Source organism: Sarcophilus harrisii, chromosome 1, assembly GCF_902635505.1.
Source record: "Sarcophilus harrisii chromosome 1, mSarHar1.11, whole genome shotgun sequence".
Taxonomy (NCBI): domain Eukaryota; kingdom Metazoa; phylum Chordata; class Mammalia; order Dasyuromorphia; family Dasyuridae; genus Sarcophilus; species Sarcophilus harrisii.
The window spans coordinates 406,651,651-406,669,748 of NC_045426.1; the positions used below are offsets into that span (position 1 = coordinate 406,651,651).

General features: G+C 34.7%; 1 protein-coding gene across 1 annotated transcript in view; it reads left to right on the plus strand.

Moving 5' to 3' along the window:
- The window catches only part of BASP1 (brain abundant membrane attached signal protein 1), a 76,756-nt gene extending 59,220 nt beyond the window's left edge, over positions 1–17,536 (plus strand). Inside the window, exon 2 of the mRNA XM_012541215.3 lies at positions 15,856–17,536. Coding sequence (XP_012396669.1) covers positions 15,866–16,579 — 714 coding nt within the window. The 5' untranslated portion in view covers positions 15,856–15,865 and the 3' untranslated portion in view covers positions 16,580–17,536. The remainder of the gene's footprint in view (positions 1–15,855) is intronic.
- Positions 17,537–18,098: the final 562 nt, after the last annotated feature.

The following is an 18,098-nucleotide window of genomic DNA, read 5'->3' on the forward strand; positions in this document are numbered from 1 at the left end:
TTTCTTTACCCTCAGGAACTCACAGTTGGGCTTAACTCATTCTCTAAAATGGGTGATGCTATTTCTCTTCAAAGTCATAATACTTGAATATGGACCTATAACTTGATGTCTTTCTAAATACCAAACTATAATGAGGCTTCCTTGGCTGTTTGTATAGGAAATATTGAGTGCAACTAATGAATTAATTTTGATTTTACTTGTTTCCAAGAAGAGGTTCTTTCCTAAGAAGGGATTACTCTAGAAATATGTATTTTTGGTAGGATTGAACTGTTTATATTTAGTCCTATAAAATAAAAAGGCTGAGTTGTAGATATGGAATGAAACTTTTGATTATAGCTCTGTTAGAGTAGTGGGGTTTTTTTTGGTGGGGGGGGAGGGATACTACTAGTAGTTATGATGACCACAATGACTTATAAAATACTTTGTTAACATAATCTCATTTTAGCTGGACAATAGTCTTAAAGGGCACATGGATACCTACTGGTAGTATTTCCCTCTTTTTATAGATAAACTAAGTTTCAAGGGTTAGCTACTTTAGTGTCTGGAGTAGAATTTGAAAAGGTTTTTATTGGTCAACTCAAGTTTATTACTCTGCTTGCTAATTAAGCAGCTTTTGTATACAGTGGGTACTATTTTTAATTGATGGTGTTGATTTACTAATTTCCCTTAAATCAGTGAAAAGTAGACATTAGCTTAATTAGTAATGGTAATCCATATTACTTGATCTGAGGTAACTAAGGATTTTAAATTGGTACTATACTGTATTTTTCTCCAATCAATCAAACTCTTGGTTTGATAATAGAAATAAAATATTATAATTGGTAAAACTCAGATTTGGAAGGGATATTAAAAGGCATCTAGTTCAACATTAACCTCTTGTGTCCCCTTGTGTTTAGCACTGCACTAGAAATAAATAAACTATTTAGTAAATCCTGGCTGGTGGTTTGGAGTGGAAAAGGAATTGAACTGAACTGAGACTTGGAAACTAGAGGGCTGGGGTACTAAGAAAGTTCTTAGTTAGCCAGAGAGATAAAGAACCTGAGCATGGCTAATACATAGTAAAAACTATATTTCTGTGGAGAAGGCCTTGGTTAGAGTGGGGCTGGGAAAGTAGGAACAAAAGGGCCAATGGGGAACTCTTAATGTCTGACTTAACCCTGTTCTAAAAACCACTGCCCAGAAATAGGGGGAAAACTGCAAAAATCTTTATCATTTCTGATTGTCCTCTTAGAATAATTCATTGTTGAGAAGAACACTTCTATCTTTTTCTAGTCAGATTTCTAATTAGGTACATTGGAGTCTGCTGAAACAAGCATTTGATATACTCTTCTCTCAAGCCTCCCTCAGACACATATCCTCCTCCATTCAAAATGTTAATGTTAGAATTCGGTAACAATGATCCACCAGGCTTACATACTTAGTTATCTTATTTTAATTTGTTTGGTGTGAACAAATTCTAATCACTATTGAAGATGGTCTTTGAGAGAGTTGCTGTAGTAGAAAATTTCACTTGTCCAATATCTTCTTTGATTTTAATTGGGCTGATTCTTAATGTACTTCATCATCTTAGAGCAGTAGTTCTCAAACTTTTGTTTTCAGCATCTTTATCCTATTACAAATTATTGGGGATCTCTCCAAGGAGTTTTTGTTTATCTGGATTATATTTATAGACATTTACCATATTGGAAATAAAAACTATTTTTTAATTTGTAGACTCTCTAAAAGGGTTTCAGAGATCCCCAAGGATTCTTTAGACCATACTTTGAGAACCACTGTCCTAGAGCCATATAGAAACATCTCCAGCATGGTCATAATCTTACAGTTCAAGCTCATCTCTACAGCGGGATGAAGCTTTAGAGTTTACCCAGTTTTTGGGTAAATTCTCAAGATTTACCAAGCGTTAATTTCCTGTTTGTTGATTGTATTTTAACGATCGGTTTACCTTTCTTTCTTTCTTTCTTTTTTTTTCCTTCCTGATTCTGGTTTTCAGAAGCAGCATGGCAAAGTAGCTAGAGTACTTGCCTTGGAGTTAGAAAAAACCACTAGTTTTGTAATCAAAGTTAAGTTATTTAATTTCTTTAGTGCTCATTTCCTTATTGATGAAATGGATAAAATGAAACGCTTGGGATTAAATGGCTCTAAGATCCTTCCCAACTTCAGGTCTTTGATAACTTAGGTTACATAAATATTAAGTGGCAGAACTGAAATTCAGACTTGGTTCATGTGACTTTCAAGTTTTTATACCTCTAAAATCATTGAGCAAGGATTACAGGATCATATATTTAGAACTAAGAATTCTCTAACTCTCCTAAAGCCTACTTTCCAAAAGTTGATTTAAAAGTTTCAGTATTCTACTGATAGGGGAAAAAAATACCAACATCAAGTTAATGTTCTTGTCATTGGGATTATTTCTTTAACACAGGAGTTCCTATTGATGACCTTGTAGATAGAAATAGAAAAGACTTTCACCAGATTAATGTAGTTATTTTTTTTTTTTTTTTAATTGAGAAGAAAATTAGAGATTTGACTGAACATTGTTAGGTTTCTCATGGCTGTGAGTTAAGATCTAATTGGGAACAGAAGGGAGGTAACCTATAATGCTATAGAAAGGAGTATTTTGTTTTAAGAACATAAAAGAGCTCATTCATAAACTTTCTTAAAATTTAATAATAATAATAGCTAACATTTGTATAGCTTACTATGTACCAGGCATAGTGCTCAGCACTTTGTAATTAGAAACTGGATTTGAATTCTGGTTCTTCTGACCTCCAGACCAGACTTTTTAACTTCTCTTTTCCTGGCCCATCTAGCTTCCTGTCATTGATTCAGTCACTAGCACCATCTTGGGAGGTGTGTGTGTGTGTGTGTGTAAATGTATTTCTAGAAAAAAAAAAGGGCTGGTCCTATAATAAAAGTAGGATAACCAATGGATAATATCTGTGTAGAACAGAAGAGACCCAACACATTGAGTAATGAATATGTAGGAGGACTTGAAGGAAGGCAACCCAACTGGTTATAATCTCCTCTGAAGATACTAGTCACGTGGATGACATTAAATTATGCATTAAATGCATGAAAATAGCTTATCTTAGAAAAAGAAACTGAACCACTAGGAGAAGAGTCCATATGAACTCCCTTAATAATGAAGCAAAAAGAACCAGTCAGCTCTCAAAAGTTGATGTAATTATTTTTAATTACTTTCCATTATTTTATTCCACACATTTGTCACTGGCTTTCAGATTATGGTCTGGTACTTTCCTTTCTATGTGGACAGCCTGAGAGCCAAAGTAATCAACTTAAATTTGTCAGTCAAGCTTAAAATTAAGATGGATAGATTTTAATATGGAGGTCATAAAAAATTATCCTTAGAAGGATATTTAGCACAAAGACTGAGTGGAGAGTAGAACTATAAGAAATAAGAAGAAATAAGAAAAGAAAACAATTACAACAGCTGATAAAGTTTCACTATATCACTATACAGTGAGAAATGATGAACCTTTATAAGCCCTTTTATTAGTAATAGGAGGGGAAAAAACTTGTAAATATGGTTCTGGAGTACTGCTCAGAAGAATAATGCTGGTACGATTCTGATGGAAATGAAAGGACATGGTAACTTAATTTTGAAAAGAGTATGAGAAAATAAAAGTAGAAATGAAATTATATTGGGCCTTTTCTATAATAATAATGATCCATTCAAATAGCTCTTAGTGCTTCCTTTTCAATTACCCTATCATGTAGGTAACCTTATTATCCCTACTTTTTAGATGAAGAAACTGACAATTGGGATAAGTGACTTGTCTTTAATCATAATTAATACACAGTAGAGTAAAAAGCCAAACGTATTTTTGCCTTAAATTGATTATTTTTTTCTATTGTGACATAGTTTTCCTCTGGTTACTTACTAGTGTTTAGAAAAAATGGCAAAATATTTATCAGAAGCTAATCTAGTCTAAACCATACCAGGACAGGAACTTTCTTTGGCTCCTGAATAGTGATTTTCCAGTATCTTCTTGAAGACCATTAGGCATGATGGACACCCCAAATATGGCCCCTCCTACCAATTGTTTACTCATCTTCTAAAAAATTATAAAGAATAGTGTCAAAAATGTTTGTTATGCATATGCAAAGAAACAAAACAAAAAAAAATCTTCACAAATTCTTTTAAAATGTTTCATTTGGTATTAATTTTGGGGGTTAGGGAGGAAGAATTGGCCCCTCCCCCCCCCCCCCCCCCTTCTCCTTATACTAACTTTGTGAGCTATGTTTTTCTTCTGAATTATTCAGGGAAAAAACAAACAAACTGGCATGTTTAAACTTGTGATACTTGATACAAATAACATGTGGAGAGCAATGTATGATATTTCATTACTTAAAATGGGAAGACCTAAACCAGCTGAAATATCTGATCTTCATGCAAATGTATGTACACAGAACAAAAGGAAAAAGCCAATTGTAAACCTTGATAATCATTTTCATATACCTTGATTTACAGGTCCCTGTCGTACTAGAAAGTGTACCTACAGCACATAAAAACACACCATCACTATATTATAAATGGGACTTAAAAGTACATGCAAGCAGTAATAAACATAAAATAAATATTTAAATAATAGCAATGATCTTTGCCTTCTTTGAATCAGGAAGGAATCATAATGCATTTGGAATAGCCTCAAGCTTTGTTTCATAGGGCTATTAATATCAGAATTCAAATCTCAGTTGCATTATTTTGTCACTTGTTTGCTTATGAAAAAGTTACTTATTTTCTCTAGGCTTTAATTTCCTTGTTTCTAAAATGAGACCATTAATCACTTTCCTGCTGCAAGTCTTAGGATTCTATTAATTTAGGGGTGAAGGGTTATTGAAATAACTCAGTTCTGTTAAACATATACTCTCCAGCTCACTCTAAGCACTCATTCTTGACCATCTCTGCCTTTCCTAAAGCAAAGAGGGACACACCAGTGCCTTTGAAATGGCTCCAGTTATTTTTTTGTTGTTTTTCAAATCAATCAATTAATTAATTAATTTGCAAAGCACCCTTGCAAAATCTTTTTTTCCAAATTTTTCCCTCCTTCTCCTCACCCTCTCCTCTAGCTGGCAGGCAGTCCAACATGTTAAATATGTTGAAATACATATTAAATCCAATATATGCGTACATGTTTATAGCTATCTTGCTACACAAGAAAGAAGGAAAAGAAAAGTGAGAAAGAAAACAAAACCCAAGCAAACAACAACAAAAAAGAGTAAAAATGCTATGTTATGATCCACACTCAGTTTCCACTCTGGGTGTAGATGGGTCTCTTCATCACTGAACTGGTTTGAATCATCTCATTGTTAAAGAGCCATGTCTGTCAGAATTGATCATCATATAGACTTTTTGTTTCTGTGTAGAATGATCTCCTGGTTCTGCTCACTTCACTCAGCATCAGCTCATGTAAGTCTCTCCAGGACTTTCTGAAATCATCCGGTTGGTCATTTCTTACAGAACAATAGCATTCCATGATGGCTTCAATTATTATAGTGGATGCTGAGTGTTTTTCAGTTGTGTCTCGATCTCATTTAGGATTTTCTCAGTAGAATTATTGGAGATGAAAATGTTTGAAATGTATAAAATGAAAATGCTTATCAAATATCAAAATATTTATCAATAAAGATACTTTCTTTGTTCTATGTATTCAGATTTCTTTCTCTGACTCATTTTATAGAACTGAGGTAAATAGAGCTAAGTGATTTTCCCAGGATTATCCAGGTACTTGGTGTCTGAATGTCAGATTGAAACTGGCAATGAGTCTTCTTGACTGCAGGCCCATCATTTTATCCACTGTGCTATCTGGCTATCCTAGATGCTTGCTATTTTTGATGATGGTATTTTAATAGAGAAGCATTTCTAACTGAGGATTCAACTAACATTTCAGATCTTTTTTTCTTCCTCAGTTTTTTTGAACCTCTGTCTAGTATCAGAAAAAATAAAATTTAAGAAATAGTGTGAAAGTTATTGAAGAACTTTTTACTTCTTTCAACTGACATGGTTACTTACAGTAGTTCATGCCCTCCTTACCTTTCTCCCAAATATTGTAGTAGTCTCCAAATTAGCCTCTCTGCCTCTAATTCCTGTTAGGCTCGTCTGCAAAAGTGATTTTTCTCAAGTGCTGGTTTGATCATGTTGCTTTCCTTACACGGTAAATTCTGATGTTTCCTCTAGTGTCCCTTAGGATCAAATCTATATTCATCTGTGCTTTTAAACTCTTGCGGAACTTGGCCCCTAAGCTACTTTTCCAGTCCAATTATACATCACTATTCTTCCCTATAGACTACTCAAATTGGCTTTCTTGTTACTCCTCACTAATGAAATTCTCTATCTTTATGTTTTGCACAGATTGTTTCCCATGCTTATAATGCACTCCTGTTTTAGTTCTGCTTCTTAGAATTCTTATTTCCTTCAGAATTCCTCTCAAGTGGCAATTTCACATGGAACTCCCCACCAATTGCTGGTGCCTTCACCAACATATTATACTACAAATTGCATAACAAACTTATAGATCAAATTTTGAGTATTGTTGTCCAAAAGTTCATCACATACTACCCAACCTTCTAGAAATGGATTTTTTTTCTGAACTTGAACTTAGGTTGTCTTCATAGACATTAAGGGATTTTCTCAAGGCTTTCTGGTTTGGTAGAATTTTCCAGCGTTTGGAGCTTTGCTAGCATAGTATTTGAGGAACTCTATGTTCTGTCAGAGAATCACCCCTCAGTGGAGATCAGATTCTTCATACAGTATAGTGGATCTATGATCATAGTATTTTTCTTAAGTTTTCAGCTACTTTTCTTTGTTTGAAGTGGTTATAATTCATTTTAACACTGACTAATTTGATCCACTGTATATACCAGTGTTGTTTTGTCTACTGCTAGCCTCATCAGAATTTGAATGTTCAGTTTCCATTTATTCAAATTCTAGCAGTAGCAAAAATTAGGCTCAGTATGGGAGCAAAGATAGATAAAATAGGACTCAAAATTAGATTTTTAAAAATTTTGTTCAACTTTGTTGATCAATTAACTTGCATTCTGGAAACAGCTTTGAAACAATGTCCCAAAAGTTACAAAATGATAAATAATCTTGGACTTGCCTCTACATCTTAGAGATCAAAAAAGAGGGAAAATGTCTTATATATGTACAAAAATATTTCTAGCAGCTCTTTTTTTTAGTGGTAGCAAAGAACTGAAAGCTAGTGGGATAATCACCAACTGGGGAATAGTTGAACACATTATGGAAGAAAAGGGTTAGGAAATGCTACCATCTTAAAGAAAGAGATGGTTTCAGTAATATCTGGGAAGACTTTGTGGAAGACTTTGTATGTCCTGATACAGAATAAAGTGAAAGAATTGGGTTGAGTACTGGAGAAAAACTGGAGAAAATATAGTCCTGTGAATTTTAGAACTCTGTCAAGCTTAAGTGGTGGCAAAGATCTAGGATTAGGAATTTACAAAGTTTTGATAATACTTTGCCAGAAATGAATTCTCATTCTCTCTTTGTCTCTGTCTCCATTGGTCTGTCTCTCTCTTAGTCTCTCTTTTTTGTCTCCCCAACCTTCCTTTTATTACTCCCCCCCTTTCTTTAGCAGAAAAAGTATAATCTATAAGGAGGAGGACACACATGGTCAGGCTTTCAGTTTTCTCAACCTGTGGTACTGCAAATCAAATTTTTTACTCTAAAAAAAGTCCTACATTTGCATGTCCCAGAAAATTTTTTATGTGTGAGCATATGTTCCGAGCGGATTTGCAAACTCATTTTAAAATGCCATCTAAACTTGGACAAAACAGTTTGAATCGTAGAGAAAGAGTTTTCTTTTATGAGGACAACTAGCCTTTATAAGTGATTTTAACTAGAAACTGTTAAAGTGTCTTGGACTCAATATACCACAACTTAATCAAAAAAGAGGGAAAAGGTCTTATATATTCCCATATATACGTACGTACGTGTGTGTGTGTGTGTGTGTGTGTGTGTCCCTTAACTTCTGACCATTTAGAGGTGGTTCATAAAATAATGATACAAAAAGAAAAATCAATGATTTTGTATTTCTATATTGGCTTTCTTTTTTGAGGTTGGAACTCCAAAATGAAGGTTTTTTTTTGATGTTGACTCTGTTCTTTTTTTCTTCCCTCCCTCCCTCCCTCCCTCCTTCCTTCCTTCCTTCCTTCCTTCCTTCCTTCCTTCCTTCCTTCCTTCCTTCCTTCTCTCCCTCCCTCCCTCCTTCCTTCCTTCCTTCCTTCCTTCCTTCCTTCCTTCCTTCCTTCCTTCCATGTAATAATAAATTGCAATGTCTCAACTTAGATAGTGTTGGAAGTTCTAAATCCAGAACCTATTAGCTCAGAATTTGTTAATATCAAATAATTATTAAGTATTTGAATGTCAGATTGTATTTGTCATTCATTGTTGGTAAAGGGTAAGAAAGACACAATCTTTCCTGGAAAATTTGTTTCTTGCAAAATGTGATTAGAATTCATTTGGTGTTCTTTGCACAGCTGTGGAGCTATCAACAGTAGGTAAAGAGGAAATACTCTTACAACCTGCATAACTCCCACACAGCTTTTTCCAAAGTGTCAGTGTGGAGCTAAAACATTTAGCATGCTTTTACTTCCTTTTTTTGAGAGGCAGTGTGATATAGTAGATAGATTGCTGGACTGGGAATAGGAAGACCTGGTTCAAATTCTGTCTCTGCTACATCTGTGACTCTGGGCAAGTCACTGTGTATCTCAGTTTCCTTATGTGTAAAATGAGAGGTTGGGACTTACTGACTGCTAAAATGCCTTACAATGTTAAATTCTTATTAGCTGGATTAAATATCTGTTGTTCTGTGAATGTCTTTGGTGTTTTTAATATGTTTGGATGAATGTAGAATCCCAGTACTTGTAGGCCTTAAAAAGTACAGGTTAAAGTATCTAAAATATTGGGCAAGCTAGGTGGCACAGTAGATAGAGTGACAGTTGTAGACTCAGAAAGATCTGGAGTCAGATTTGGTTTCAGATACTAGCTGTGTGGCCACAGGCACATTAGTTTAACCTCTATTTACCTCAGTTTCCTCATGTATAAAACAAATCTGAAGGAGGAAACAGCAAACTATTGCTGTGTCTCTGTCAAGAAAATCCCAAATGGGGACATCAAGAGTTGGATATGACTGAAAAATAACAACTATAAGCATCAGTAAATCAATAATTGAATCCCTTTGTAGCCCCCCCCCAAAAAAAATCTGATTAGCATATGTCTGATAAAAGATACTGCTTACATATTTTCTCCTTAGAATAAGCAGTTTGAATTGGAATCTATTTAATAGGCCATCCTGATAGACTGAGGTTTTATTTAATGTAAAAATTAAATTATTGACTTATTTCTAACTGAATATTTTAATAGCTGAAAGTTTGTATATATAACATGTCTAAGAAATCTATCTCTATCCCATTTGTGAAGTTTCTAATTTCTTGCCACTGGTTCAAAGAAGAGGTAGATGTGAAGAATTGGAGTCTTCAAGTTATAATGATTATTAGTAGCTTTTGTCCTTAAGGAAGGACCTGACAAGAGAACTTCTTAGTTTTTGCATGTGCCCCAATGTCTGTTATGTCTGCTTCTTCCTCTTACTAGCCAAGAACAGTTCTTCAGAAACATACTGATGTTTGTTTTAGTCCTTAATTTTAGACTTGACTTCTTATCATATTTGTTTATTCAGCTAGGACACTACAAAATTTAAAACAAATTTATAAAGAAAAGTGACCAGGCAAATAGTTGTTTTTTGAAGTAAGATGGCAAAGCAGTTCTAATGATATTTCAGGGTGTAGATAATAAGAGCTAGACACTGGGGATAGGACAGTCCCTTTCTTTAAGGAGCTTGCATCTTTTGGGTGGAGAGGGGGAAGTAACATGTATACATCATATAAATAAGTAAAAGAGAATCTAGATAATGAGAATAAAATGTGCTTTGTGGCATAAACTTGAATAGAACTAAGAACTATCCTTGGCTTCTAATATCACTCTCAATAATTCTCCTTTTTCTTCTGATTTTAATCCCAACTTGGAGAAAAAATGTCGGGAGATATTTGTCTCCTTAGATTCAAATTCTGATTTAATTTCTGATAAAATGTTTATTAAGAAATGGATACCAATTCACTAATCAAATATTTGATTCCATAACATAGTTGCCCTAATACACATTTTGGTTATACACATTTTGGAGAGTAAAATGAAATGTTCCCTTGGTGTGTTAGCAATTGAAATGTCAACTAACCTCTTCGTTTCCAGGTAATTTTCTAAGACCTTAAATCTTAAAAAGAAGTCTAAAAACAATAAAAAGAGAAAAATAACTTTGACTTTAGTCATTGAAATACTTTTCAGTTCTGATTTTTCTAAAATAGTACTTCCTCTACCATGCTTACTGACGTGTAGTTTGTTAAGAGAAGTGATACACCTAGAATTTATATATTTAGTATACAAAGTACTTTTCCTTTCAAATAACCCTGTGAAATTGTGCAAATATCACTGCTGCCATTTCACAGATGAATCAACTGAGACTCACAGTCATATAGTTATTAAATGCCATAATCACGATTGGAATCCAAATCTCCTGATTCCAGAGATAGTCTTCATCTTTACTCCCAAGGGTACAATCTTTGTTCATTGCAGTTTTTCACTTTACAAATTTCCTGATAGTAAGCAAGAAGAGGTTGATATGATGATCTATGTATAGATTAGGGAATTTGTTGTGTTTTAGTTGGAGGAGTACTAAGAGCTGAAGATAAAATGAAAGCTCAGTGAAAGGGGAAGTGATTGATATTGTTTCCTTTGTTGTTACTCAAACAATATCTTAGCTGAGGAAGCGGTTCATATGATGTCTGGCCCAGACTTTTTAACTCTGTCTGGAAAATTATTTTTGGCTATAAAGAGTGGTTTGGTATGCGTACTTAAGTGTCCATCAGTATTATAATACTAAAAGGTTCTTCTGACTAATTAAAAATATGTTGAAGTATAGTTCTATAATTTATCTTTCTGATTAGCTTGAGAATATATATACACACAAATTCACTTGAAAAATTAGATTAAAAAAATTTGACAATATAATATTTCCCCCTTTTCCATCTTTTAGCATAAGACTGGGGAGCAAGATGCAGAGTAGGTAGGACACTCATTAGGGCAGAAATTTTTGTACAAGTCTTTGCATTCCTTTTTTGTTTTGTTATTGTCAATTTTGGAATAGCTATGAGCATAATGTAAGGGATTTAAAAGATGAACCTGGATTTCCCCTAAGCATACTTCCTAGTAAGTGGGTAAACTACTTTACCTCTGATCCTTAGTTCCTTCAGTAGGAGGTTGTATGAGATATTTTCATTCTATAACTATGAAGTGTTGGTCATACAAAGTAATATTATAATGGTGGTAGAGCCCACAAAAAGACTTGCATTCTGCCATTCATGGGAAGATCTAGGAGAATAAAATCACACTGTGAACTAGCAATTTAGACTCCCATAATGGTAGAGATGAAAAAGACCTTAGTCAGCTTTTTCAGTAGATATGGTTTATTTAGATTTCAGCAAAACATTTATTCTATACCAAGTGTCACAGTGGATAAAATGCCAGGTCTGGAGTCAGGGAAACTCATTCTCATGAGTTCAAATTTGGTCTCATTTACTAAATGTGTGACAGCAAGTCATAACCCTGTTTGCCTCAGTTCTTCATGAATAAAATAAGCTGAAGAAGGAAATGGCAAATCACTCCATTCTCTTTGCCAGGAAAACCCCAAATAGGGTCAAGACAGAAACATGACTAAAATGAATAACAATTCTTATAGAGAAGATGGAATGATACTATAATTAGATGAATATACTGAAGGAATGACCCAATTCAAAGAAGAGTTGTTAATGTCATTATGTGAACTTGGCAGATAATCTTTGGAGTTTCCCAGGCATCTGTGCTTTTCTTGTGCTGTTCAATGCTTTTTAAAATTACTAATTTTTATAAAAGCATAGATGACATGATCATCAAATTTGCAGATGACACAAAAGCTGGGAAGAAAATACCACAGGATAATAGGATAAAAAGACATTTACAGACATTCAATACTAGATTGATTTTAATAAGATGAACTACCATAGGAATGAAGGCAAGTCCTACACTTGGGTTCAAAAAATCAACTTCCAAAGAGTAAGACTGTGTGTACGTTTGTCAGTATTTTGAACCAGGTCTGGGGTTTTTAGTGAATTGTAAGCTCAGCATAGTAATATTATGCTATATTAAGAATATACATACAGGCACCAAGAGAATACTATAGTTTAAAGACATTGATAAGCTGGAGATCATATAAAGAACATAAACAAGAGGGCAAAACTCCTTAAATTCATAATATCCAAGGATAAGTTGAAGGAACTAGCAGTTTTTTAACTTGGGGAGGGGAAAAAAAAGGAGACTAGGGCAGAGGGAGACAGACAGCAGCTGTCTAAAGAGCTATCATATGAAAGAAGGATTGGACTTAATCTGTTTGGCTCCAAAGGGCAGGACGGGAACAAGAGGTATAAATTTAGACTTGATATGATGTAAAGAAAAAAAGTATTATAGATTTCCAAAAGTGGAATGAATGTTTTAGAATGTATTTGGGTTCCCCTTATTGGAAGTCTTTAAGCAAAGTTTGGTTGACCACTTACTTGTTGGATGAATTGTAGCGGGGTCCTTGTAGATACATTAGTTGTACAATGTGATTGCTGAGATCTCTTCTGATTCTGCCATACAGTGATCTTTTGGTATGGGTTGAGGTTCTTAAGTTATTTGCATTTCTTGAGTATTGCCTAAATAAGTAGAGGCCAGGTGATGTTCTCTATCTCCTACTACTAATGAGTATAATGAATGTGACTATTTTGTAAGAAATAATAAATGATGAGTGCAGAGAAGCATGAGATTTATAAGAACTCATGAAAAGTGAAGCAATCAGAATCAAGAATAGTGGAGATGAAGGAGAAAGAAAGAGTGACATATAACAGTTTTGAACAGGGGACACTGAGTCAAATAGTGATCCCACTGACAAGGTAGAGTCAAAAAAAAAAAAAAGCAAATTTGGAGGAAGAGATAAACAATTTGGACATTTTGAGTTTGAGGTGCTAGTGAGAAATCTTATTGGAGATTCTACCATCATTAGAAATATATCATGGAAGTGAGATTGATGTCAATTTTAGGAGCCACCCATGTATGCTTGAATGTCAAAGGCATGGATAAGTGAGATTGTCAGGGTAAAGAATATAGAGTGAAGAGGGCTAAAGATAAAAGTACCTGTTTTAAGGGTTTGGGAAGATAAAGAGCAGAGCAAGATCCAAGATTAAGGAGAAGTTAGAAGAGGAAAAAAACCAAGGAAGGAATGGTATTATAGCTTTCAATAATTTCTTTAGCTTTCAAAAGAAAGAATGAATATACAGGTACCTACAACTTCAGTTCAAGGGCATGTTTTATTGTCTTAGTCTACTTTCCACCCACCCTGCCTTCCATCTTCCTCCTCCCTCCCCTGCAGTTTTAGGATGAATTAATAAAAAAACAAAGAATGTTCACTTCTGGAATTTCTGTTTTAAAACATCATTTTCCTAAGAGGAATTAAACAATGGAAATGCAATTTGATTAACATAGTTAATATTTCTTGTCTTCCTACGTATGACAGATAGATATACAGAAAAGAATAGTGTGATTTTAATGTTGTATAATGAATATTATAAGATTCAAATTTTTAGTTAACTAGGATCTCAATGCTGCAACTCCTGAGGCTGGGGAAATACCTTCCCACACTTACTTTGTGACTTTGTGTGAATGCATTGATATGTATGCCTTTATCAAGTGTGTATCTGCACTCTTTTCAAGTTTATAGTCACTGCAACATTGCAATAGTTGCAACACTGCAAAAAGTCAATATCTTTTTACTAACTGAAGTTTCCAAATTGACATATAGAGCTCTGTTGGCATGACAAGAAGTATTGTGAACATAACTTATCAGTTTTTCCATTTCTTTGTTTCCATCTGCTTTCAGTGCAGTATTTTAAGTGTCATGTCCCCAGGAATCAGCAAAAGTCGTATTTGATGACTCTACACGCACTTGGGGCAGTTAAAAATTAAATCAGAGTGTTATAGACCCATATCTTTTTCAAGGCATATTATTTATTTATTTAAGTAATAAAGAATTCTGCCTTAATTATAGCTCTTTATAAAGAAAGTGTGTTTGTATATCACACTAGGAAACCAAATTGAGCATATATACTTTCCAATGTTAGGGTTCCAATTAAAGCCAAGTAGTTATTGGCGGGGTGGAAGAGTAGGGAGAAATGGATACCCATTTCATTTGTTTGCTACTTTATTTTCAGTGAAAATATCTTCACCAAAGATATTGTAAAATATCTTTGAATGAATTTATCTTTTTTTTTTTGGTCACTAATGAAATGTAAGAAGTACTGGATTTGCACCTGAATTTTAATCTAAGTTTTCAAACTCTTCCTAGCTCAGTGATTATAGTAATTTACAAATGAATAAATAAGTTACTCCATCTGTATGAGATTAGATAACCATATAAGTCCCAATCTTACTCTAAAATTCATAATCCCCTATGATGTTAATTGTTAACATTTTATCTATATTGCACATAACAAATCTTTTTATTTAATAATAGCCTTTTATTTTTCAAAATATATGCCAAGATAATTTTCAGTACTCGCCCTTTTCAAACCTTATATTCTAATTTTTTCTTCTTCCCTCTTTCCCTCCCCCCTTAGACAGCAAGTAATCTAATATAGGTTAAACATGTGCAATTCTTCTAAACATTTTTCCACATTTATCATGCTGCACAAGACACATAATTAATCTTTATTCAAACTGTTGGTGATGACAGAGTATATTATTAAACTAATAGGTGATATATTAAAAGATATGACAACCTAGCATATTACTTCAAAGAGAGAAAGATTTCCAAAGGCTTCCCACTGACAGATAGCCTGTAAGTTTTGAATTTTGGATTTTTCCTTTCTTATAATCTTAGTTATAAATGGACTAAAAGGACTTTCATCTATTAATCAGCATGTGGTGTGAATTTCTACTCCTTTCCTCCTTCTACTCCCATCTCATTGGTATATGCTTTCCTTTACTGACTTAAAAACAAAAACAAAACCAAAAAACCCTACACCATCCTATCTAAAACTGAAGTACTTTTTAAAAGCAGTGAACAGAAATCTACACTAGTTGACAAACTAAGTATAGTGGGAGTAGACACTCTATTTTTAATGACCTGGACTATTGTTTGACTTTTAACAGGTCCGTTGTTAATTACTGGGTAGATTGAATCTCTTCTGTTCTATTTTAGCCTAGGTATTCAAATGCATGAAAATTTATTTTTGTGTGTGTGTGTAGGAATAAGAGAACTTCTAAAGCATCCAAGTCTTCTGGGATTGATTTTTTTTTTTTTAAAGCAAATTATGATCTACAGTACATGATGGTTTGCGGTTTTCATATAGAGACCTATTTTTAAAGCATGAAGCAGGTTTTGATTAGCTATAACACTAAACCTAAGATGGCTGCTGTTGTCATTTTAGGACCTCTGAATTCAACACTTTGTGTTTGCTTTAACTGGAAGAGACGGCTCGGTGCTCACTGGTAACTTGAAAATCAAATATTTGTTCCATTTTCCTTTAAGATTGACAGTTTAGCCTCTAATCATTGGCACTTTGAGCTCAGCTTATTTACCAAGCTGGCTGGTCAGGAGCTCTATAATTGAACTTTTTTGTTTACCTTTGCAACTAAAGCCTCCTTTGCTTTTTTCACTCTAAAAAAGTAAATCTCTTTTTATTTTTCTGTTGCAGAACTCCAAAAATGGGAGGCAAGCTTAGCAAGAAGAAGAAGGGATACAATGTAAATGATGAGAAAGCCAAGGATAAAGATAAGAAGGCTGAAGGAGCTGGTGCAGAGGAAGAAGAAACTCCTAAAGAGAATGAGACCCAGACGGTGGCGGAGACCACAGATGTGAAGGAGAAGAAAGAGGAGAAGACCGATAAAGATTCCCAGGTGACTGCCAACAAGACCGAAGAGAAGGAAGGAGAGAAGGATGCTGCGACTGGCAAAGAAGAGGCTCCGAAATCAGAGCCCGAGAAGCCTGAGGCTGTCCCTGATGGCAAGGTGGAGCCGCAGAAGGATGCTGAGCAGGAGCAGGCACCTGCCCCTACCCCGGCAGCCACTAGTGATGCTTCTAAGACTTCAGGGTCTAGCTCTGAGGCTAAGGTCTCCCAGGCTTCAGAAGCCACAGCAACTAGTAAAGTAGATGACAAGAGCAAAGAGGAAGGGGAAGCCAAAAAGACTGAGGCTTCCGTAGCTCCAGTCGCCCAAGAAACTAAAAGTGAAGTGGCTCCAGCTTCAGACTCAAAACCTAGCAGCAGCGAAGCTGTGTCTTCTTCCAAGGAGACCCCAGCAGCAACGGAAGCCCCTAGCTCTACGCCTAAGGCCCAGGAACCTGCAGCCCCAGCAGAAGAGATTAAACCTTCTGAGGCTCCGACCGCTAATTCGGATCAAACCATAGCAGTGAAAGAGTAACATGGACAGCCTATTGAAAAAAAAAATAATAATAATGATGATAATAATAATAATAATAATCACTTAAAAACAACCTGTGTCTCTCTCTCTCTCTTTTTTTCCCCCCAGCTATACTAACTTGTTTCAAATCTGAAATAATGATATGTATTGCCCCCCCAAAAAAGGATATCCCATTAAGGGAGGGAGGGAGAGGGTGGGGGAGAGAATCCAAATAGTATTTTTGTGGGGAAATATCTAATATACCTTCAGTCAACTTTACAAATAAGTCCTGGATTTTAAAGATGGATGTCTGAAAGTACAGTACATCTTTTGTACCTGAACTGCTGTTAGATGCACTCCACCGATATAACAAAAATCTCTTTTCTTCTGTAATAGGGTTTGGGAGTGATGTGTTTGATTCTGCCCACAGGGCCTGTGCCAAGGCAATCAGATCTTTATGAAAGCAGTATTTTCTGTGTGTGGTTCTTTTTCTTTCTTTCTTTCTTTTTTTTTTTTTTTTTTTTAATTTACAGCCTTTTTTATTTTGATATTTTTTAATGCTGTGGATGAATGCCAACTTTCAGACAGTACCCACTTAGCTGTCCACATTTTTTTCTCAATGCCAATCCTACATTCTTCCTCTCCAGATATTTTTGGGAGTAACAAACATTCTCATCCTACTTAGCCTACCTAGATTTCTCATGACGAGTTAATGCATGTCCGTGGTTGGGTGCACCTGTAGTTCTGTTTATTGGTCAGTGGAAATGAAAAAAAAAAAAAAATCTGCGTTCATTGCAGTTCCAGTTTCTCTTCCATTCTGTGTCACAGACACCAACACACCACTCATTGGAAAATGAAAAAAAAAAATACACAAAAAACCAAGAAAAAAAAAAACAAAATGTACAATGGATGCATTGAAATTATATGTAATTGTATAAATGGTGCAACAGTAATAAAGTTAAATAATTAAAAATGTTATACAGGCTATTAGTTTTGTTTAGGTTTTCTTTTTTCTCTTAAAGATACTCTTGCAATAGAACCTACCCCTGGGATGAGCATAATATTGCATCATAAAATATTGTCCAGAGATTTTGAGAAAATAAATTGGTTGTGTGTGCCTTAATGAGCACTGTAGCAAATTTGATGACTTGGAAGAAAGGAATTCTAGGATCTAGGGGAAATGGTTTATATATTTGGGTGATGCTTGGCATAAGCAGAAAGGAAGCGGGGGAGATAGATGAAAGTTTCAGGGGTCATAAGGGTTCTGTTTGTGTGGTACAGTACATGTAACATTATTTACTGCTATTTCCAGTAAAACAGACAAAACATCTTGAACTCCACCATTTTCAACCTACCTTTGGAATGCACTAGAATATAAAAATCTGGTGCTGTACCTTTGGTTGGTGGCCACACCATCTAATTAGAAAAAGCACAAATAGATTTACAACAACTTTTAAAATTATGAACAAATATGAAGAATTTTCCATTTTTATTTAGAAAATAAGTGGCTAGCTTAGGCTGCCATCAAATGAGAATAAAA